Genomic DNA, 24,057 nt, shown 5'->3' with positions numbered 1-24,057 from the left:
GAAGGAGCCTTGTATTCTATATAAATGCCTCCACAGTGGTGCAACACGATGAAGGGAACTCAGAAAACTGAGGCCAAGTGATCCAGCCGGTCGTGGAGGGTGAGAACGCCGCTGCCACCCTCACCTGCCTCACAGCCTCTCAGTGGCCATCACACACAATGCCAGGCTTACCTTGGGAAAGGCTGAGTCTTTTATGGTAATGCATAGTGGTTTGGGGAAATACTAAACGGGGGGAGAAGGCCTTGACTCATCTTTTTGATGGCTGAGGATCAGTCAGAACGTGGGGGATTCACCCTGTTCCCCTCTTGCTGCTTCTGCCTCCCCAATACCTGGTGAGTGTGCATCTAAGGCAAATGCTTTTAATAGGATCAGGTTGGGAAGCCGCTTGAGAGCCAGGGATCTCATGCACAGTTCCCAGATCTGTGGTGTCAACGAACGGAAGAGAAGCTGGAAATGCTTACCTGGTACTCCAGGGCAGCCGGCTTCTCCTGTGTCCCCTTTGCTTCCAGGAGGCCCAGGGGACCCTGGGAGTCCATCCTCACCCCTCCTGCCATCCGGCCCAGACTCTCCTTTGCACCCTGCACGAGAGTTCACGACAGCATCGGTGAGAACAGCAGGACACCGGCTAGCCCTTCCAGCCCGGGGCTCCCCCTTCGGACTACACTGCATTCGCTCACGTCGTCGTCCCAGATACATGGAGTTCGGATTGTCCCATCTCGGCTTGGTGGTGGGGTCATTAGGCTCTGAGAGATCAAGCCATTTGCTTAAGTAATAAGCCAGTCATGGGCAGAGCCAGGATTTGGAGCCAGACCAGGGAGATGTTGTAAGAGAGGTCTTCACGTTTCTTCAGATTCTTGTATATTTACTTTTTTTTATATCGAACATATATGACGTCTATAATTAAATATTATCCTTAATAATGATTTTTTTAAGAAAGCTGAGTGGAGGAATAAGTAAAACTTAATAGGATTCAGTTGGGAGTCAAGTTACATTTGGAGCAAGACAAGAGCAGCGGTTTTTTAAAATAATAATTGAGGGTTCACAAGGTGGGAGGTACCACCCTTTACGTGGCTTAGCCAATTTGGTCTTCTCAACAGCCACATGACCAGGCGCTCTCGTATACCAGCCTGCCAGTGGGGAGAATGAGGCTCAGAAAGGTGACAGAGCTGGTCCTGCCTGTTGAGGAACCGCGCCCAGGCAGGGCTAGGGCCCAGGCTGTGCCATCAGCCACCAGCCAGCTTCATGACGAGCTGTGGAGCTCAGGTGCGCCCCCTGGAGGACATAAACTGGGGGCCTGGCAGCAGTCACACTGATACTTGAGGGGTTAAGTGTTTGGTTACTTATGTCCGAGGCATCAAATCATTAGCCACAATCCCCTCTCATGAGTAGCAGATAGGGTCCTTGCCTGTGGTGGAGTGTTTTGCCATTAGCCTGAATTCCCTGCATTACTAGCCCCCCCTCCGCCAAGGGTTCTGGTTTCTACCTGTTCTTCTCTCTCCCTTTCCCACTCTCTCTGTTCTTTCTCTCTGCCACGAATTAGCCTAAAACGAACCATGAGGTCAGAGAGGGCTCACGTTTTCACTCTTGGACTTGTTCTTCAAGGGAGTGGGGAGCCACCTGAGGGTTGAGAGCGGAGGACTGGATGCTCGGGTGATTAGCGGGATGTCCCACTCGGTTTCCCGTCTCCCACAGAACCTCCTCTTACAGCCATTTGAAATGCATGCCCCTCCAAACCTCACCGCTTTTGAAATCCTGTTCTAATATTGCCTGCTTGAGAGTGTCCTGTGCAAACCTCCTGTCTCCCCACCACCAGCCAGTCCGTCCCCTCCACATCCCACACTGGTATCCCCAGTATGCCTGGCTTTGGGGGTGCCGTCATTTCACTTTCTGCTTCCTTGGGTTTTAAACAAACTCTCTTGGATTGCCATGCAGTTCCTGGACTGCATTCTGTCCATGATCATCAGTCAGTAAGTGAGAAAGGAAACCTCTCCCTCTCCCCATCTGGGTGAGAGATGCCCTCTCCTTTCCAGTAACCGGGCAGAAACCTCTTTCCGGGGGGGGCTGCCGTGTGCTGGCTGGCATATCCCTTGCCACCAGCTTCAAAGAGAACATCCGTTACTTTGGAAGGAACACAGGGCCCTGATGGTGAGCTCAGAGCATTCTTTTATCTCTCCCACCCCACGAGATGATTGCAACATGGGGCCACTGTGCTATTCTGGAAAGGGCTGCCCAAGCGCTGACAAGCCAACAAACGGGCTGATCATTGAAAAGGCCGCAGGCATCTTCCTGAAATATCAAAGTGCAGCAGGATCACTGTCGATCTGGGGAAAGAGCTCCTCCACCAGATGTTGAAATATAGGCTTTGCTCCCTTTGGAGAAATTGTCAGGCAATTTCCAGAGATAGGAAGGAAGGCTTTTGTTAACCGAGTTGTGTGCCTACAGCTTTCCCTATGTAGACTTGTTCTCCACTTGGAACTTGTTTTAAGGACTAGAGCTACATCTAAAAGCTCTCCAGTGTTTGATGGATTACCTCCTCGGAGAGCGTCACATGATGACTTGAAGATTAAACACACTCTAACAGGATGTGGGGATGTCCATTAGGCAGTAACAGTTCAGACTGATATGGAAACCACCTTTGTGTTCATCCCAGGAAGCTCCAGCCTTTGAGGGCCCCCCGGGGAAGGAAAAGTTTTATAGATCAAAGAGACGTGAGAGCAGAAAAACTGGAGGCCTTCCATGGTGGAGGACTCTTAACAGAAACAAATTATATTTAGTGTGGCTGTTACCCACTCACACTGGGCAGGAAAGAGCCAGAACTTTGTTTTTTTCTGTCTAGATCTCGGCTACAGCACCAGGTTACAAAATCAGCTTAGCAATGAAAGAGGTTCGGAAGGGAAAACAAGAAGAAGCCAACAATGTCATTTGAAGTGGAGGTGGCCCTTCCCAGTGGCAGCCGATCCTTCGCAACCGACCCCGGGGGCGGCACATACGACACCCAACACAGAGCTGAAAGAATCACCTTCAGGAGAAGACAGATGACAAGCCGCATGCCCTGAAGATAACCCAAGTCAGTCAGGGTTCAGCCGCTTTGGACCCTCAGGATAGACTTGTTGCTTTTCAGCAACTGGACAGTGTGGCCGATGTATCCAGGGTGACCAGGAGAAACAGGCAGGGGAAGGGGGCCAAGGAATATACTGCAGGCAAAGAGGGTCCTTTATAGCAAGAGCTGGAGGCCCGTATCAGAGAAGAGGGAGCCAGAAGGGAACACTGGCGTGGGAGTGGGTGCTTGGGGGGAGGGCAGAAAGGCGCTCCAGGGAAGCTGAGCCAAGGAGCAGCGCAGCACCGCTGTGAGACCAATGGGTGGCCCCTTGCGGGAAGGGCTGTGCACTTGTCTTTTTTTTTATTTTTTTAACATAACAGTCACATTTTGTGGCGCAACGGTGGCCTCAGGTGTCCCCACTGCCAGCGGGCAGGGTCAGTGACATCAATAAGGAGAGGGCACAGGGAGCCAGAGAAGACCTTCTGAGGCCACCTGCAACCAGATAAGCCCATCCAACCCCAAGTTGGGCAGAATGAGAGATGACAGGTGATTGGTAGCAGCTGGGCCCATGTAGCATCGCCTGTCAGCCCTCTTTCAGAAGCCCACAATCTATCGACAGAGAATCCTGAATGTGCCCAAGATAACTATTTGCCCATTTGTTTTTTTCTTCTCAGCTACTTTCTTTGGTTCTTTTCCAAAGCCACCACAATGGGTGAGCCCAACCGCCCAACTGGTCTCAACTGTTATTGGGGGCAGCGGCGGGTCATCTGGGGAGCTTTTCCAAAACACTGACCCTCGGGGTCTGCCTCCCTCTGCATCCCATTGGTCTGGGAGGAGGCATTGCTCTCGTTTCCAGCCCCTCCATAGCGAGGACTGAGTCGCTAGGGATGGTGTTGCTCTTAGCCGACTCTTTTAAGGACAGCACTCATATAATATGGCTAGGGGTTCTCAAACTTGAATATACATATAAATATTCTGGGATCTTGTCAAACTGCAGATTTTAACTTGGTGGGTCTGTGCCTGAGTGCCCACTGGTCCTCGGACCACACTTTGAGTAGCAAGGATGCAACTGACCTACCCCACCCGTGCCCCCGCCATCTCCCTGTTGGGAAGTCTGGTTCCTCAAAGCCCCATCTCTCCTTACAGGCTCTGTTCAAAGGCCAGCTCTTGCCTCAAGGCTCAGCAGTCCTGCAGCCCTCCACACTAAAGGTCACCTCTCCTATCCCACTGTCCTCAGGCCTTTGCCAGAAACTCCTCAAACACACAGACTAGGAACTCCCATTATTTAGAGTTACTTATGTTCAGCCAGCTATTTCTGCCATGAGGTTGTGAGGCACTGGAGGGGGAAAAATACATCTTACTCATGTTTGTATTGCCCACAACACCTAGTACCATACTTTCTAAAGAGTGCAGAGCATCTGGAAGTATTGACTGAAATAAATTTGCAGAACCCCAGTACTGGCCATATCGTCTGCTTGAAAGTGGATTTTTTAAAGCGGTGTGTATCTGTGTGTATGTGTGTGTGTGTGTGTGTGTGTGTGTGTGTGTGTGTGTGTGTGTGGCGGGGCAACAATCAGTTGCAACTGTATATATAACAAGGGGGTTGGTTTGAAAAGTAGGTTGAGTGGCTTCCTTTCCAACCAGGGCCCAGCAGAATCGCTCCCGCAAAGAAGGGTGGCAAGAAGAAGAAGGGCCGTTCTGCCATCCACGAGGTAGTGACCAGAGAATACACCATCAACATTCACAAGCGCATCCATGGAGTGGGTTTCATGAAGCGTGCCCCTCAGGCACTCAGAGAGATCCGGAAATTTGCCATGAAGGAGATGGGAACTCCAGATGTGCGCATTGACACTGGGCTCAACAAAGCTGTCTGAGCCAAAGGAATAAGGAATGTTCCATACCGTATCCGTGTGCCGTTGTCCAGAAAACGTAACGAGGATGAAGTTTCACCAAACAAGCTCTATACACTGGTCGCCTATGTACCTGTCACCACTTTCAAAAATCCACAGTTAATGCGGATGAGAACTAATCGCTGATTGTCAAATAAAGGTATAAAACCGCAAAAAAAAAAAAAATAGGTTGAGTGACGAGTGATTCTGACGGATGGAGAGCTTGATCCATGCAGTGAGGGACAAAGACCTATGCTCACTTCCCAGTGTCCCCCACGCTGTTAATGGACAAACCCCACCAATCTGAGGGAGGCTCCAGGCTCTGGAAGCTACCCAACAACTACTCAGACACCAGCAGAGGGGGTTTCTTTTGGGTCCTTAGCTATTTGGCTTTGGGGAAACACACACACACACACACACACACACACACACACACACACACACACAGGTGATGCAAAACTCAAGTTCTATTTCCAATTCCTTTGTCCCCGAACCAGAAAGATCCAAGGCCACACCTGGGCAGTGGGAAACCAGGAAAGAGAATGGCCTCCTGCCTCCTCGGGTAATTTGCACACAGGCTATCTAGAATCCCGGGCACTGCCAATTGGTCTGAAGAGATCAGTGACCTTGAGCTGACCAGCCTGGACTCCCTAATTTCTTTGTCAGTGACCAGTGTGATGGGGATCTGTGAAGAGAAAATAAAGCATCTGGAAGATAGTGTTTAAAGGAATGGTTTGGTCGGAGTGCTCAAATAAGGATCCTGCTACCCTGACAATGAGCAATGAGCAAATCAATTAAATGAACAGTCCAGTCGTGACTATAATTTAGAACGACCCTTCCCCTTTTCTCTGTCCTTCCTCCAAGCGAGACATTTCCTTCCCCCCTTCTCCTAGGCTGTTTCTGCTCCACTGAGCCTCAGTTCAAGTGTCTGTGGTTCAAAATCAAGTCAACAGCTATTAATGACTATTAATAGAGCATCTGCTCTGTCGTATAAGAGGTTTCAAAACCTCGTGCCCCAAAGCTGCCCACGTAGGAGAGACTCAAGTAGGAGTTCAAAATAAAAATAGTAGGCTTGTGCCGATCCAGTGAGGACCTGATCAAACCTTGGAAGAAATGTAGGAAAGTGTGTAAGAGGAAGGAGATTACATTGCTTCCTACTCACGAGGTGTTTCGGCTCCGTGCTAAAATCTACATAGCAAGACACCTAGATTTTCCTTCCAGCAGCACCTGATGCAGATAATGAACAACCGGCATGAGCCTCATACCTGGTCCTGGGGGCCCTCTTGCTCCAGGGGCCCCCAAGGCCCCTTCTGGTCCTCTCGGGCCCGGTGCCCCAGGGAGCCCAGGGATTCGGGGGCAGGACTCCGCATCAGCAGGTGGCCCTGGTTCACCTGAAATCGCAATCACCACTTGTGTGACAGATTCCAACCTTACGAACAAGCTCCTTCTGCCCCCTCCACAGTGTTCAACAGCCCAAAATAAGCTCCATGAAAACGGGACTTCTGTTCACTGGGGGGCGCGTGAGAAACTTGTAGAAAGCACTGTGTTAAATACACGACTGAGTGAGTGAGTGAGTGAGTGAGATCTCAGAGGAAGCCAGACAAGAACAGAACAGTGAAGGCTGGTTGGGGCAGCAGTAGTTTGGCGACCCTCACTGGTTTCCGGTCTTCGGGCGCCGGTCACGGGTAGCAGTGGGCGAGCTCCCCGGATGACTCCAGTGTCGGCCAGGGCTCTCTCACTGTTCAGCGCTAAGAAGCTCTAGTTCTGACTTTAGCGCATCACAATCATCTGGCCGGCTGGTCAGAGCCCAGAGCTTCTGAGCACATAGGTCTGGGATAGTGTAACTTGTTCCCGGGTGAGGCTAACGGTGCGGATCTGCAGATCTTACTGGAGAATCACTGCTCTAAAGGTTTGTGTGTTTTTCCTTCTTGGTTATGTTCACATCTTTTAAGATATTTTTTCCTAAAGCTTCATTCAGTCACCCTGCAAATACTCCACAAGGGAAAAGAAATCATAATAACACTAACCAATAATGATAACAGCTAACACTTCTTGAATGCCTTATCACGTACCAGGTCCCATGCTAAGTGCTTTACAATGAAAGGCTCCCAACAAGGCTGCGTGTGAATGTGCTGCTATTATTAGAGTATTACAGGTAAGAAAACCCAGGCTCAGGTAAATAAGTGACATATCTAAGGTCACAGAGTTAACACGTGGCAGAGTCTAGATTAAATCAAAGATGGCCTGGGTCCAAACCTGTGCCCGTAACCAGGACACCATAAGGCCTACAGAACTCTTCACATCCGCATGATGAATTTCAAGAAATACAACATATTTTAAAAACACACTGCTTATCAGTTGTGGTTTTCTTAAAATTCATGCAAATGTGCAAAGTAAGTGTAAGAACAGCAGTGACTAGGCAGCAAGAAAACTGTAGAAAATCTGGCCATAGTGACAACGTAGGCGACACGGTAGTTAGTATGTCTGTGCAAAACAGACTCAAACCCAGGGCACCCATGTGGCTCAGTTGGTTGAGCGTCCGGCTCTTGATTTCAGCTCAGGTCATGATTTCAGGGTCCTGAGATCGAGTCCCGCATCTGGCTCCACGCTCAGTGGGGAGCCTGCTTGAGGAGTCTCTCTCTCTCTCTCTCTCTCTCTCTCTCTCTCTCTCCTCCAGCTCATCCTCTCTCTCTTGCTCTCAAATAAATAAATAAATCTTTAAAAAAAAAAAAAACAGACTTGAACCCTTGTCAGCTGTTTGGAATTTAATCTCTTATAAAATATTGTATAAAAATACGTTTATTTTTACAGTACATACAGTTTAATGTAAAATGTGGCTTTTCCACTCTCGGTGACTTGAGGGAGATGCATATGAATATTTCCTATTTTCCCTGAATCACCTTGTGGATTCTGGTGGAGCAAAGGAAGCAGGTAAGGGAACGGGGAGGGGGGGGAAGGTAGGCATTTGGCTGGTGCTTCATAGTTAGGATTCTAATGTTATCTTCAAATGAGTTTATATATGCAAACACAGAGAGACACTAAAAGGACGGAAGTGGAAACATTAAATATGAAACTAATTTTTATTTTTATTTTTTAAAAGATTTTATTTATTTATTTGGCAGAGAAAGAGCACACATGAGCAGGGGGAGTGGCAGGCAGAAGGAGAAGCAGGCTCCCCACCAAGCAAAGAGCCTGATGCGGGACTCGATCCCAGGACCCCAGGATCATGACCTGAGCCTAAGGCAGACACCTACCCAACTGAGCCACCCAGGCATCCTGCAACTGTAATTTTTAAATAGAAACATTTAAAATAGTAGGATTCTTTTTAAATTCTGATTTTGCTTTTCTTTACTTTTTAATAAACCAGAAGCTGAATGAAAGGGGCCAAAGTGTCTCTTGTGTAAGGACCCTGCAATCAGGGCAAATTTTCATTAGGGTTAATAAAGAGATGCCTGGAAAGAACAAAAATGTGTACACTCATTGAGTTTCTTTTTTTCTTTTAAGAAACTCTTTTTAGTCTCTTTGGAAACCCCAGACATGAAATAATATGTTGTTTCTGCATTGTGGTGAATACTTAGTTGAAAAGAATAACAGCATTTTCATTGTAACACGCAAAGAAATTTGTTCCTTGGAAATGGACTTCGATGTTATGGGAGAACCTTGTCACAGCCCCTTACTGGGTGTGAAGGACCCATCTTTTCAGGTTGTTGATACTTATCTTAGGGATGTTCTATGTATTTATATTGTAGAATTTATAAAAGAAATGTACATGGGTATGTGCTGTAGCATTTGACAGAGAAAACACTCACACTCTGTGCCTGAATTGAAATTATATAAGCTGAGTGTCTACTCCACCCTGACAACCTATAATGAGACTCGGCTTTAGAATGCTCTAATATGTGGTTACCATATCTGTAATGAGGAAGTAAGGGCACTGACACCTCATATAATTACAGCATCCCATCTATGAAAATGTAAAAAGTATAACTCACAAGTACAGTGAAAAAGGCTAGTATAGAAATAAATAGAAGCCAGATTTAGAGGAAATTACTAATTTTATAAAAGCGCTTACCTCTGGGACCTGGAGCGATCCAAAGTCAAAAATTGAAGCCACACAACGATTTTCGTATGGTGGAAAGAGATTTTAAATTTGTCAGTTAGGACGAAGGTGACATGGGTTATTTGAGAATATACATAATAACCTGAGGATGGCATTAGTGATGAGCAAAATGACAGCATCTTATTTACATAACTAAGTCCACATCAATGTTACTGACAAGAACAGCTCTGACTTAATAATAGAGCTTTCACATCTAGAAAAACGCAAAATGAAGCTCTCTTGTACAATATAAAATGAGTTGATTTCTTACAGCAAATACACCCTAACTTTACATATATAGAAATTCTGTTCTATAGGCAGGCTTCTGAAAATTTCATATTATTTAGCCAAGTTTTATAGGTTATGCACAGAAAGGAAACATGAGACGAATCCAAGTATAAGCTGTTTGTCGTGTCGTTCTCTGATCCATCATAAAGCAGTGCAATTTATTTATTCTTTGGACTAAAGCACTAATTTAGGAGATTGCAAAATATTCTGAACTGACACCACATTACCGTAATATTGGTTTAGGATCTCAAAAGATATTACTTCTGCCAATCTCAAATACACATGTCTGTTTGCCCTTCCAACTTCTCATTGGCTTATTTTGACCCTATGTTGAAAACATGCTGTCGACTGAGCTTAAATTGAACAGCCTTTTTGTCTTTGTAGGAACTAATGTGTTTTACAAAAAAAGTTAAATAAAACATCTAGGAAAATCAGTGGGAATTCAGGGAGAGAAGTGAATATGGTCCTCCCATACAGTAATCAAATCAGCCTTTGCCTCTTGTGTGAGGGAAACACAGATTTATTTAACTCAGAAATGTTTCTGTAAAATCAGCTCCTAATCTGCAAACTTACTCATTCTAATAATAAATATTTTTATTTAATTTTATTAAATAAGTTTACCAAACATAAGGTTGTGTAGTGAGGCCTGAAATAAATACAGCTTAACTCATTAGGAATTGCAGGCAATTTGAGACTTGCTTCAAGTCGACCCTCACAGTAAATATTGAAACAAAAGGCTGTCTGTAGGCTGCTGGGTGAGATCATTAGGCATGAGGAGCTTACCTGGAAGACCGGGGTGCCCCTGTCTGCCTGGAATGCCAGGTAAACCCTTCTCCCCGGGGAGCCCAGGAAGTCCTTCTGGCCCCCGCAGCCCTGGGAATCCTTTTGGTCCTAAAAAGAACATAAAGAAAGGGGCACTGGAATCGAGCAATATCAAGACAGTGACAGTCAGGTGGACTGAACTCAGAGATTCACCCCCAACAAAATTCAGGGCAAAGCCAGCCTTAGAATCCAGAGGAGCCTCTCACTTTTTCAGTAAAGCTAAGAGCTGCTTCTGTCTGAAGGAAACACAAGAGTCCGCCAAAAGGAGTAAGGAAAATGGTTTCATGATCAAGACAAGACTAAAATAGAATGAAAAGCCCTGTCACCCTGAACTTTCTCTGGAGACAGAGGACTGGGAGTGAAGGGAAAATAGGGGACGGGCTTGGCCATGTGGGGCGATGTGCCTCCTGGTCCTGAGCTCCTGCCTCTCTTCCTCACAATCTCCTGTTTCAGCCCCGCCATGCACTCAGCGCCTCACGCGTGCGGTTCCTTCTCTTCTTCTATGCCTACCAAGCCTCACTTCCTTGGGGAAACCCTCTCTGGGACCCCAACCCAACTCCACTTGCTCTTGATGTGCTGTCACAGAAGAGTGTCCCTTACCCGGAGCACCTGCCTCAGTTCCTATTGATGGGTCCTTTAGTGTGAATGTCTGTCTTCCACGATGAAACTCTACACCGAGTATGAGTGGGGACTGTTTAAACCTGCTCTCTGTTATATTCCTGCAGGTACCTAATAAATGTTTGTGGACTAGACCAAATATTTCCCAGTTTAAGTCTGAAAAGGTAAAACGAAGAAAATCCCTCCTCCTTTCCACAGGTAAACACTCTTTGGACCATATGCCCACTGGAATGGGAGTTAAGGAGCATGCTTAGTGGTTTCATCAATACTTCTAAGTCCTTGTATATCCTTTTCTAGGTCGCTGTTACTTATACTGCATACCATTTTCCCAACCCTGAAGAATATTTCCAGGTGGAGGTTCATTCTCCAGAGTAGCAACTGGGAAGAAGGAGTGTCTATTTGGGAAAGGAACAAGGTTATATATAGCTAGCCTCCTCCTTCCCTTTGGTGACCAGCATGCTTGCATGTTTATCCAATTCTGGGGTTCGATAATTGGAAGCCCACATACCTGCAAATATAAACCACGTTCTCTAAAATTGATTTTATTGCTAATAAAGTTGAAGAGGGTTGTTGTGTACTGTTGTGCAGGTAGTGCACTGCACCATTACAGGGATGCCATTTGCACTGTAGTCATGGCAGCCTTGTGGTAATTTTGATCTTCATTTTGCCCTAATCTTTTGCTTTATTTCACATTCGGTTCAGAAGTCAGGCAGAGTGCCAGTTATTGGGCTGACTTTGACAGTTGCTTCTCTATCCAGCTTCCTTATCTATGACATAAGGAATAAAATGGTAACTATTGGTCCATTTTCAACAAAAAAGTTCTATGAACTGAATAATTCTCTGAAACCTGGTGACCAAAAGCTAACATCCCCAAATATTAGCAGTGAGGCAAAAGTGAATTAAAAAATATTTGGCTTTAAAAATTGGGGGAATCCAATAAGGAGACTCTCTCATGAAAATAAAAGAGCAAGGTCAGCAGTCTAAAATTGAACTGTCCAGTACAGAAGCCACGAACCGCATTGTGGCTACTCAACACTTGAAATTGGCACGTCCAAACTGGGTTGTCCTGTATGCATGAGACTCGAACCAGGCTTCAAAGCCGCGGAGGAGGAGTGTCTTAGCTGGGAGAGGGACTAGTTTGTAAAACAGCCCTGGTCATTGCACTTGTAATTTATATCAACGATGATAAGCTAATGCAGAATATTTGAATATATTCTGTTAAGGGAAATATGAAAGTTCATGTCACTTATTTCTTTTTACTTTTTAAAATGGGGCTACCATGCCTTTTCATTACGTGCATAGCTTGTGTTTTATTTCTGTTGTTAGTTCTGGTCTAGAAGATTATCTAAAGTATGTTATTAGGGGCTGAAGATGAGCTCGTGTTTCTTCTTTTCACTTGTCCAACTGTTCCCCAAACTTGAGGACTCTTTGGGAAAGTCAGGGCCTTTGGAAATGCAGTGACTACAACCATAGGAAATGAAGTTACCTCCCAGGGGTGCAGAACCCCAGACCCTGAAGGGCAAGATAACAAAAGTCTTCAGGCACTACTTAAGGAACAAGGTGCTTTCCTACCTTTCTGGCCATCTTTTCCATCACATCCTGGGAAGCCTTTTTGTCCTGGAGGGCCGAGCATGCCCGGGGGACCAGGAGGCCCCGGCAGACCGCAGTCTCCTGGTTCCCCTTTCAGAAGGTCGACACTCCCAGGGGGTCCTGGGGGCCCGGGCACTCCTAACCACAGGGAGGAGGCAAAAAGTTTCTTTCAGTCAAAGACAAAGGTGACTGCAGTCTACCTGAGAGCTCCTTAAGAAAAGTAACTGAATGCAAGCAAGAGATGGAGGGAATCAGAAGAATAAAAGAGTCACCAATATCAGAAGTGAAACAGGGATTGTCTCACGGAGCCCCCAAGCTGGGAGACGGTGGAAATGGTGTTAGTAACTGTTAGACAAATGAGCCTACAGAAAGCCTTCCTTCCCTTCCAAGCCAGCCCTTTTGGAAGCAGGGGTTTACGGCTTTTCTCTGCATAGTCATCCCACTGCTTTAATATGATAGGTAGAAGGATGGATGGACAGGCGAACACACACATAGATGACAGGCTTTTGAGCAAAATCTGGCTGATGGAAAAGGAATATTCACTTAATTAAATATTTAATCCTATTTGAAAACAGGGGTCTACACCCAGGAAATGAGCCCAAATTCTACTCCTACTTAGCTTCTACACTGCCTAGGGTATTTTTGAGCATTTTAATTTTTCCCAGCATCAAACAGAATCCCATAATCTTTTAGCCCACCCTGACCAAAACCCTAAAGCTATAAAGGCAGTGGGTTGGGTCTGTCTGAAGGAGCTCTGGGAGCTATTAGCAACATGATCGTCTGCCCTTTGCAAAAGCCCGCGGCACCACCGGGCCCCAGGCCCCGGGCGGCTCCGGTCAGACCCCACTCTGTGAAATACTGCCTTGCTGGGCTTCATCCCTGCCAAGTGCCAAGAGGAACGACATGTACTGGGAGCAGCACTTGAAGAGACTCTGTGTGTGTGTGTGTGTGTGTGTGTGTGTGTGTGTGTGTGTGTGCCAAGTCCCAGCACAGTCACACTGGCTAGGGCGGCGGGTGGGGGGGGGGGCAGGCGGTGGGCGGTGGTTCTCATGGCCGGTGCCGGAGACCACCAGGCAGCCTGAGATTCCCTCCGGCCGGAGGCTTCTGCACCCTCATGCTCAGCACCGCGCTGGCGCCAGCGTCCGCAGAGGCCCGCTGAGGGTCAGAGAGCATCCCCAGAGAGCTGGTGCCCGAGAGCCCCGGCCCGGGCTGGGCCTGACATCCCTGCACCACCCACACTCCCGCCTTCCCCATCCGCCCGCCTGGCAGGGCTGCTAAGGGGCTTCAGCTCTGCCATTCTCCTGTCCGACGTCCCTCCGGAGCTGGCAGCATCTAAGGAAGGGAGTGTCACCATCCTTTGCCAGGATTTTCTCATACCTCTTGGACCGTCGGGGCCAGGAGGTCCCTGATCTCCGGGGGGACCTGGGTCAGGAATGTCCCCTTTAGGAGCTCTTCCTACGGCACCTGCAGGACCAGGGGATCCAGGTCTCCCTGGGGAGGGACGTGTTCAGATGTCAGCCTCCTCACATTTGGAAGGTTCTGATTTAGTTATTAAGAGGTGCAAAGCATGCTGCATCTTACCTGGGAAGCCAGGGGGACCTCTTCCTCCAGAAAGGCCTGGGGGAGAAATTCCCGGGCTCCCTGGGTCTCCCGTCTCCCCTTTCAGCCCGGGTATGCCCACTGGACCAGGTGGGCCCACGTCGTGCAAACCTTGGCGAGGGAAACAGCATTAGTACTGCGTCTTCTCCCTGTTTGTCCCTGTTGTGGCTCCTGGAAAAGAACTGCTTCCAGACGGGGTGACAGGGACCCAGCAGGTTGTGCTGAGACCGACCACCTGCTGCAGTGGTGGCCCCAAGGCTTTAAACTCTCCCTGGGTCGGCCGTTACATACCCTCTTTCGCCCCACCACACCGCAGGTCAGCCGCAGGTCAGCCATAGGCTTGTTTTATGGTTATTTCCCCGGTTAAAACAAAACCAAAAAAACAACAGCGTATGAACGTTCCAACCTCTACCCCAGAGTGAAACCAAATGAGATCCAGCCATAAGGAATTATGAATACACTGGTTTGAAATTTAAGGTGGAAACTGGCATGTAAATAACCATTGCGGGTCACACTGAAACGGGAGAACATCACTGGTTTCTTGGGGGAGGCACACATTTTATCAGGCTATGTGGAGGAGCCCCTAAAATGAATCCAATGTGACCTAAATTAATTCTTGGCCTTCCACACTGTATCAAGATTCTGTCTCTCTCCAGCAACTGCGTCAAGCCCGGCGGTGCGACAATCCAACCCTCTGCCCAAACACCCTCAAACCTCTTGAGGGTGTCTGAGTCCATCTGCCCTGTCTGGTTGGGGGCTGTTTTTCTGAGACACTAAAGCAAAAAAACGAGCACTACATTAAAATACCACAACAAGCCCCAATGCGGTTGTTGGTGATTAGCCTGTTTGGGATAGCAAAGATGACAGCAACTTGTTCAGGTCATTTGTTTAAGCAGCAGCCTATTGGGGGCGCAAAAACTACTCACTAGATCCACGTGGTCGTACTTGCCATCACTATACTTAATACCAAAAAGAAAAAACCTCCCAACTATCTGTTATTTGTAACATTTAAAAATCGAGTTCCACCTAAGCAATTATTCAGAATATTTTTAGCAGAGAGATAATCCCAAGCAACATCAACAGAAGTCACTGGTACCCAGCTATTCCTTCTTAAATTGGGTTTTCTCAGGGGTCCTTTTTAGAGAAGTCATCTTCAGTACTAAGAACAGTCCAATACTGTGTCTCTCAGTTAAGCCAATTTCTTAGTTTGGCACCCCAAATCCTGTGTAGTGAAGGAATACCAGCAGTATCTGAGTCTGCTGACTGCAGTTCAATCTTTCGCAAAGGATTTTCTCTTACCTGAAGCGCCTTTGGCTCCTTTCTGACCCTTTAAACCATGCAAGCCGTTCAGACCAGGTGACCCGGAGGGACCTGAAACACATCACAGGCCTGTGACCCACCAGGGAAGACCCAGTGTTGAAGTTCACCGGCCACCGGGCACAGGCACCACCCAAGGGACAATTCGCTGATGGCCACTGACAGATTCTCCAGGCGGGAGCCATGACTATCTAGATGTCATTATCAAGGCTAAATCCATGCCAGTGGTTATTACTTAACACACTCATTTGACGGACATTTTCTGCAAGACAGCTTAACACATTTCTTTGCTTTTAACATACTTCTCTTGGTTTATGACCATCTCTCTCTCTATCCAGATACAATCTAGAATTACTGAATCTTGGTGTAGGAAGGGACCTTCGGTTCTATGACAATGAACTCATCCTGGACGAGAGAAAAGAGATTGGACTAGAGCAAACCCAGGCCTCCTTCCTCCCAGGCTCAGGACCTGTCCACTCCACCATGGTGTGTAGATATTAATTTCCTCGGGATCTAGTCAAGTAAATGTAGTAAAACAATAAGGACAGGTGGGGGTCTGTGACAAACTGGGGAATACATGGCCTACCTAACTTTTCTTCAAGTACCATACTACTCAGAAAGAAGAAGCTTGCAGGGCAACTTTGGTTGGCGCTATTTCTTTGCCACTACTTCTTTCAAAACAAACTCTGATGTCTCTTTACTGAAACTAAATTTATTTCATAACGATCACTGAACATTCCAGTCTCTGTAATTAGGTATGATCTCTTTCTGCCAGGCATCAGTTTAGTCCTCCAAGGAGATATCTACCAGCCTGACTTTACGTGAACACTGAACACCTATCAATCTATAGAGTCATAAATATATAGATGCTTAAAGTATCTATACATTTATAACATATAGATACTTATATAAGTGTATAGATTTATAGGGAGGGAGTAGAGGAAGGAAACAAGGGCCAGAAAGAGGGAAGGAGAGAGGGAGGAAAGGAAGAAGGCAGACGACGGAGACATACAGAACATTTCCGGGAGCTGAGTCCTCTGCCAGGTGATTCATACATGTCTCGTCTCACTGATTTGGGGGAAAGAATCTTCTCTCCAGCCCCTGGCCAAACCTGATGACCTTCCAAATTCATTAGTGGATCTTTATCGGAGGCTGAGAGCCAGCCAGCCTGTCACTCAGTTTAGGGCCACATCCCTGTCCTTTGCAATCGTAATGCCTTAGCAAACATCAAATGGCCCTCAGCTACCCACAGAGCTCCCCGATGCCCTTCTGCTGGTGCCTGTCCCACACCATGCAACAAGCAAGTCTTTGGGTGACTGGATTACTTGGGTAAATTAACTGAGCGCAAGATTAAGTCTTATTAGTCCATGCCCCCATTTCGCATGTCTCCTGACACACAGTCGGTGTTCAGTATGTGTTGGTTGAATGGGTGAGTGGATGCATGAATGAGTGAAGGAGAAAATTTACCACTGGGAATGGGTGGAGAGAAAGCTGTCAGAAGGAGGGGGTACAATGTCTATTTGCATGTCACATGTTCTTTGGTAGATTTAGGGGAGGAATAAGATTTGATTAAGTTAGAGGCATCCATTTGTGTATAAATAATTTAAGTGCTAATTATTATCTATTTGTTAATGCAAGTCCTCTGTGGGCCTCTTACTAAAAGAGAGAACACTAAGCTAGTTCCTCTTTATTTATTATCAGTACTTGAAACGGACAGTTATTCTATTTTTAAACTCAAACTTTAGATTGGTGCAAATGAGCTATATTCTCTCATCTCCACCACCCCCCCAAAAAATGGTAATGCACCCTTATTCTTCCTAAAGCTCTTATTTCCTAACCACTTTTCACAGTTCTGGCTGAGTTTACTTTTCAATCCTCTTTCCTCTTAATGAGTCAGTGTTTCAAGTTTGCACCAAAAGAACACACAGACCTTCTTCATCTGCCAAATCTGGATATTTATTGCAATCTATCTGAAATGATAGTAAATTTTTTGAGAACACTTTGCTATTTCAATGTGTTTGATCTCCAGCTGAAGCCACCAAGATTGATGGCTTGGGGGACTTAGCTGGGGTGGAATGTCTCAGCTTCTGCCAACTCTCCATTGTCCCATCAACGCACCCAGATCCCGGGCTGTCACAGGCCCAGGCCCTCACCATTGTTGAACTGGCCGACCCTTATCTGACCCAATGTTATCTTTCTAAATCGAATGCGGCTACATCTGGGTAGGATTTTAAGGGCAATTTTTCCTTTTTACTGAAAGCTTTTTATCAATCCCATCTCTAAATCAGAAAGTTGTTCATGCATAAAATATATACAGTGCAGATGAGAGGCAATTAGGCTAACAAAGCACATTCCTTGGTAATGAGGATTTTTTTATTCACTTCTCTAGCCGTCCTCCTGCTTAACACCCTTCACGTAAGGCTGCACCTCCCTATGCTCATGGGACAGGGCATGCTCCCCCCAGTCAGAGAATCAAAACTCCTGCTCCAGCCCTAATGGGAATCACAGCCTCCATCCCAGTGAGCCAGCCCACTCAGAGACTGGGTTCTCACTGAGGTTTTCTTTTGTCCTAAAGCCTGAAAATGCTACTCTATCCCCGGTGGCCTTTGACAGGTTTATACTTTAATGGGGTGACCATCTCGTCCCCGTGCATGGGGGACTTGCCCAGTTCTGGCATCCTGAGGCACTCCTCCGTCCCAGGCAAACCCGGACAGCTGGTCACCCGAACGTGAAAGCCGATGGGAAAGGGACCCATGTAACTACAGGTAATGGTTGAACACAGTTGAAAATGTATCAAAACAGATTCTGAAATAAGATATCTATGATTTTTAGTTCAGAAACTACATGAGTGCCTACTGAGGAGAGGCACAAGAGCATAAAGACATGGTCTCCTAAGCCCCAGAGCTTCTGTCCCTAAATGTCCTCGGGGACAGCTGCTGACAAGACAATGGAGAGCACGAGAGAAGCAGTCCCTGACCTGACAGAACAAATGGGCAATTACTTCAGGAGCGGTAAGTGCTGTGGGGGCAGGGCCGGAAGGACACTCCTCTCAGTGGAGAAGAGGGGAGAACATTCCCATGATTTCCACAGCTGTAACATGCATGGCATTTCTTTCCAGATAAATGACATTTCGAGGTGCCTTTATTTCTGAGGAAACATTTTGCTTGCCACCAGCCAAAACACCCCAATCCACATCGTTATGGTTGTTGCCATGGAGCAGACAGTTGTCTTTAGGTTTTCATTATTCCAATCTCATGAACGCCCAACGAAGAACCGAGTGTCTTCCCTTTAGAGGGCATATGTGCTTGAAATTAACTTAAATCTACAAATCAAGCCATTTTTAGCATATGTTTAAGTTAGAGTTTAAATCTGACTGAACACAAGCAGGACTCAGAATCCATATGGCCCATTCCAGCAGAGCAAACAACTTTGGAGTTCAACAGCTGGTTTGTTCAAACAAGATAATCAGTCCCCTTGACTTATTTAGAACATACTTCAAATATTTAGTTTCTCAGATCAAAGTGTTTCTGCTGGAGTGCAGTTCATTTTTATATCAGCATGATAAACTGCAACAATGGATTTATATTGTGGACGTTTTCATTTTTAGGAATGTATTCATGGTTTGGTTTGGTTTGGTTTGGTTTTTAAAGACCTGTCGTTCATTGGGCAGTTTGCAGAGACACAGTGTCACTGCATGGCCAGGAAGCACCATTACAGCATCCGTCTGTGTGCTGGGGTGAATATTTGGGTTGACAGAGTCATTGCCTCACCTTCTCTTGACAAACTCATTATTTTATAGCACAGAATTCCGATGTGGTTGGAGATTATTTTTCGAGTAATTCTATTAATCAATGTCATTGGCTATTAGTTTTTAAATAACATATCATAGTGAAATTATGTGATAAATGCAAACTAATTCAAGGGCAGGACAAATCAACAATAGCAACCTGAGTCTAGTCATTTTAGTCAAACTGAGTGTCTATTGTTATGGCACTGGGAGGTTTGAAAATCCTTGCTATTTTTATTAAACTAGGAGGGTGAGATGAAGGGGAAATGCAGTAGGAGTGGTTAATAATGGAAAAGTTTTCTTTTGGGTTTTTACCAATTTCAGCTTCCAGACACTCAAAAAAGTGTCCAAGGACACCCCACCGAGGCTACAGGGATTTTCCAGGGACAGCAAACAGCCACAGTCACTAGATAAATTTTTAACATAAAAAAATTATGGCATTGCTTGAGATCCTAAATTTATCACAAATCACTGGACTTTGCATTAAATGCCAATGAAGAGGGAGAAGAACAGTACAAAGATGTCTTGTTTAGGTATGGGTACCAGAAGCCAAGTAATATTTGGGCACGTGGAAATACATAAGGTACCAGCGCTCCAAAATAAAGAGCCTCCCTCTCTGCAGAACAGTACCATGTCACACATACCACAGTACTGCGTGTTGGAAAACAGACATTATTTGAAAGCTATTTGGTGAGGGAAGAGATGAAAGCATGGAAAATTTTAATTTGGATTTTCAAAACAATAAAACAATTAAGCCCAAAGGAGGGGTTTCCAACTCTTCCGAGTGGAGGTAATTTCCATTTGGCCAAAATTTAGTACATGGATGAGTCAACTAGCAGAAGCTAAAGGGAGGAAGGAGGAGATAGTGGAGCTTACTTATAGAAATCTACTAAGTAAGGCTTGACCCTTCATCTGCTTATTCAAGCAGAGACCCTCAACTTCATAGCTACTAGCTCAGTTGTCCATTCTTCTACTTGTCCAGTCCTCTATTAATTTATTCACAAATTTAAAAATACTTACAATAACCATCCAGGAGATTTACTGGGTATCCACTGGGTGCCAAGGATATAAAAAGCATATTCTACTTGGTGAGAAAGACTTCTAAACATACAAATGTATAGGACATAGGTGCTATGCTAGAAGTATGTACAAAGGACCCAGGAAAAACTTTTTTTTTTTTCTAAAATGGAAGAAATGGACTGAAGAGGAGTAAGGACTATGGAGGAATGGAGGGGCATGAAGCTTTGTTCACAACAAATAAATATGACATACGATAGGATATATGGTATTATTGTAACCAAACTTATAACCAGTTTACTATTACCCAAAAGACAAAAAATTTAACCAGGAAAAAATGTTTTTTTAATCTAACAAAGATAAAGAATATTGGTAACTCTTTCTCCATAGCATTTTTATTCTTTTCCTTCCACTTATCACAATTGGTAAATGTAGATTTATTTACACGTATGTTTTTAATACGTCTCCACGACTACACTGTGAGATCCATGAAGGCAAGAACAATGTCTATGCTCTTCAGAATTGTACACCTAGTGTCTAACACACAATTTGGAACATAATAGGAGCTCAACTATCCAAGGAGAGAGTAAGTGAAGAGGCCTGAACATTATGGAAAACACCGGGGGAAATGTTCTCAACAAAGGCAGCACCATATTTTGGTAGAAGGTGGGTGAAGAGCCTAGATGCGCTGCCTGAAGCTCCTAGTGAGAAAGAAGAGGAAGGAGTTAATGCACATGTGGGAAAGAGGAAGGAGCCATGACCAACCGAGGTGACATGCAGCGCAAGAAAGGTGCTGTCGATTTGCCCTCATGGGTGGGGTTTCCTTTCCACTCACCTTTTTTTCCTGGAAGACCTGGTGCCCCTGGATCTCCCATCATGCCTCTTGGCCCAGGATCCCCCATTTCTCCTGGAGGTCCCTGCAGCCCAGGCACCCCTTGATTACCTGAGGATGAGACAGAGGTTCTGCAGACACCCAGATGAGATAGGAGTTACCTTAATGGGGAAGGTCATCTGTGCTTAACAGATGGGTAATTGGGAACATTGTCATCACTTTTTTCCCCTAGACCTCCTAACTCTAGAGAGAAAAGCACACTTAACCTCAGATGCAGCAAATCACTTTGGAGAGATTACAGCCGCCATTTATAATCTTAAACTTTCACTGTATTCTGAATCAGCAAGACGAGGAGCCATTAACATGTTGTGCTGTCAATGTGATATGTGCCTTAAGTCTAAAGGAGAAAAGAAGACCAGCATCTGAGTAGCAGGGGGATTAAGGAGGGATGGAAAGGAGCTTTTATCTGTCAGCCCCTCAGTTTGTGCCTGGCACCTTGCTAGGCTCCTAACAGGTGTTGTCTTGGTTTACTCCCAGACCAACCCACTGGGACTGGACTGGCTCCACCCTATGGGTGAGGAACAGTAAGTGTGAGTGACTTGTCCAAAGTCACAGGTCTGGGAAGTGGCAGTCTAAGCGAAGGTTGGCTCTTTCTGATAAACTAGAAGATAGATGAGTGCTCTGGAAGTTTCCAGGCTCCTTTCAAAATACCTGGACACCCTGGTGGTCCAGAGGTACCAGGTAGTCCTGGCCTTCCTGGTGGTCCCGTGGGCCCCTGAACACCGGGCAAGCCCTGCTCCCCGGGTGCTCCGGGATGTCCTAAAGAAAGAAGAATCAAACATCTGAGTAATTGTGGATTGGTCTTTGAGGCGGGGCATCTATAAAACCTCCAACTTCAGCACCTGACATTATTTTTTAGTAGTACTTGTTTACATTTACAATTTTTTTGTTGAAAAGATAACACTAAGGAAGAATACAGAACACCTTTAATCCTACCACCTTAATAGAACTTCTCATGTGTATAACAATGTGCAAATAAGACCCACAATTTTATATTCTGATTTTTTAAATTAGCATCGTATTATAAGTAATTTTCCAAATTTGCTATTGTTTTCTTCTTCTTCTTCTTATTATTATTATTATTAAAGTAGGCTCCATGCCCAGCATGGAGCCCAACACAGGGCTTGAACTCACAACCCTGAGAACAAGACCTGAGCTGAGATCAAGAGTCAAATGTTTAACCGACTGAGCCACCCAGGCACCCCTCTAATTGTTGTTTTGAAATGACCGGCTGATAGCTTATTGGGTTAATCTTAATTAAATTAATTAACCTAATTTTCTCTATTAGCCATTCAAGTTATTTCTCTTTGCTGTTATGCATAATGATCTTTATATATTTTTAATCCATTTTTCTCAAATTATTTCCTTAGGAAAAATTCCTAGGCATAGAATTTCTAGGTTATATTTTGGTTCATTTTTATGCATTTTAAGCTGCTGAAGTATTTTAAAGTAAATCACAGGCATCATGGAATTCAATCCCTAAATACTTCAGGAGGTATGCCTGAAAAAACCATTTTTCTACATGGCCAAAATAACATCATCGCAGCCAAGAAAATTAATACCAATTGTTAATATCATCCCATTCTCATTCCATACTTGAGTTTCCCCCCCTTGGGCCCTTAATGTCCTTCACAGCTGGTTTCTCCACACTGGCTCTCATTCCAGAAACACATTGCATCTGGTGGCTACATCCCTTAAGTTAAAGGAAACAATCTACTACAGTCTCTATCTCAGGACAGAGACTTGCTGACGAGAACAGTTCAGCTGCTGTTTAGTCTTTCAGAATAGACCATTCTGTTCTTGACAGAGGTGGCTAGGTGGTTTGGGTAAGTGCTGCCCTAACTCACACCACTGCGTGTAACTAGTTACGGCAACTGTAAGTACATGCCCTGTTCTCACTGGGGACTTGAGAGTTTGTTGGTTTGTTTTCCTGCTAATTCAGTAAGAAGAAAATAACTCAGACTTCCTTTAGTTACATTTGATTACTAGAGAAGATGACTATTTCCCCTTGTTTATTTACAATGTATTACTTTAATACAATTCAGATTTACAGGATAACCCAATAGTCTGGGCTGAAATTAGCCAGTTGAATCTGCAAATAAAATATATGCCTCTGGATTTACAAACCCGTGGTGGGAGGCACAGTCATTATTTATTAGAACACACATGAAATGGGGCGCCTGGGTGGCTCAGTCGTTGAGCATCTGCCTTCAGCCCAGGTCATGATCCCAGAGTCCTGGGATCGAGCCCCGCATCGGGCTCCCTGCTCTGTGGGAAGCCTGCTTCTCCCTCTCCCACTCCCCCTGCTTGTGTTCCCTCTCTCGCTGTGTCTCTCTCTGTCAAATAAATAAATAAAATTAAGAAAAAAAAAAGAACACACATGAAACAAGCCTGTGTTAGTCTGTACCTCGTCCCTGATCAGATTTAAGATCTATGAGCCTCACTGTGTGTTATTTTATTTATCCTGAAAACACTCCTGCAGTAAAGGTACAACAGTGTTATTCTCATTTCCAAATGGAAAGACTGAGGCTTGCCTCCCCAGTCGCACCTGTGTTAAGAACAGAGCTTCCGAGTTAATCTGTGCCGAATTTTCTCGCTGAATTGAATGGGGTGGTGGGGGGAGTAGAACTAAACCCAGTACAATCATTTAAAATCCCCTGAGACAGGCAGCAGCTCTATGCCTTCTCGTTGGGCTCATTGAAATTCAATCAACGCAGCTTTTCCCAGTCAATGGAACTTGTGTATTTAGGTAAATTCTGTGCTGGTGAATAACATATGATGTAATTTGGAAATTTTAAGCTAAAGCTATGGCATATGAGAAAGGGAACAGATTAAATGGTGATAACTGCAGGACACCAGGGAAATTAGGCTAAGGCAAATTTTCTTGAAAAAGTTAGCCTAAGTGTAAAATAACTCAGATTTATAATTTTTCACTTAAAATACTAGGTAATACCAAAGGCCTCCATTTTGGACTAGTTTCAGCTTATAAAATCTTACTATCTTAATGGTTTACATAAAAATATCAGTAAAGGTGGAATTTTCAGTTTATCCCCTGCTTTCAAGGCATCTTATTTGATCCTCAGAACAATCCTATAATTA

At 45.3% G+C, this 24,057-nt stretch overlaps 1 protein-coding gene and 1 pseudogene across 1 annotated transcript in view; one reads left to right on the top strand and one right to left on the bottom strand.

The window, feature by feature from the left end:
* The window catches only part of COL4A4 (collagen type IV alpha 4 chain), a 102,573-nt gene that overhangs the window by 4,200 nt on the left and 74,316 nt on the right, over positions 1-24,057 (bottom strand). Inside the window, exons 35-44 of the mRNA XM_028105283.2 lie at positions 21,610-21,717; positions 20,902-21,009; positions 15,245-15,316; positions 13,928-14,056; positions 13,724-13,837; positions 12,329-12,484; positions 10,100-10,207; positions 9,002-9,010; positions 6,195-6,320; positions 462-578 (exon numbers count right to left, since the gene is read on the bottom strand). Coding sequence (XP_027961084.2) covers positions 462-578; positions 6,195-6,320; positions 9,002-9,010; positions 10,100-10,207; positions 12,329-12,484; positions 13,724-13,837; positions 13,928-14,056; positions 15,245-15,316; positions 20,902-21,009; positions 21,610-21,717 — 1,047 coding nt within the window. The remainder of the gene's footprint in view (positions 1-461; positions 579-6,194; positions 6,321-9,001; positions 9,011-10,099; positions 10,208-12,328; positions 12,485-13,723; positions 13,838-13,927; positions 14,057-15,244; positions 15,317-20,901; positions 21,010-21,609; positions 21,718-24,057) is intronic.
* On the top strand, positions 2,197-5,076 carry LOC148164663 (large ribosomal subunit protein eL31 pseudogene; annotated as a pseudogene).

This window comes from Eumetopias jubatus, unplaced genomic scaffold (genome assembly GCF_037043125.1).
Source record: "Eumetopias jubatus isolate StellerSeaLion01/CBP00866 unplaced genomic scaffold, mEumJub1_p1.0 scaffold_3, whole genome shotgun sequence".
Taxonomy (NCBI): Eukaryota; Metazoa; Chordata; class Mammalia; order Carnivora; family Otariidae; genus Eumetopias; species Eumetopias jubatus.
This window is presented reverse-complemented; position numbering and strand designations above follow the sequence as displayed.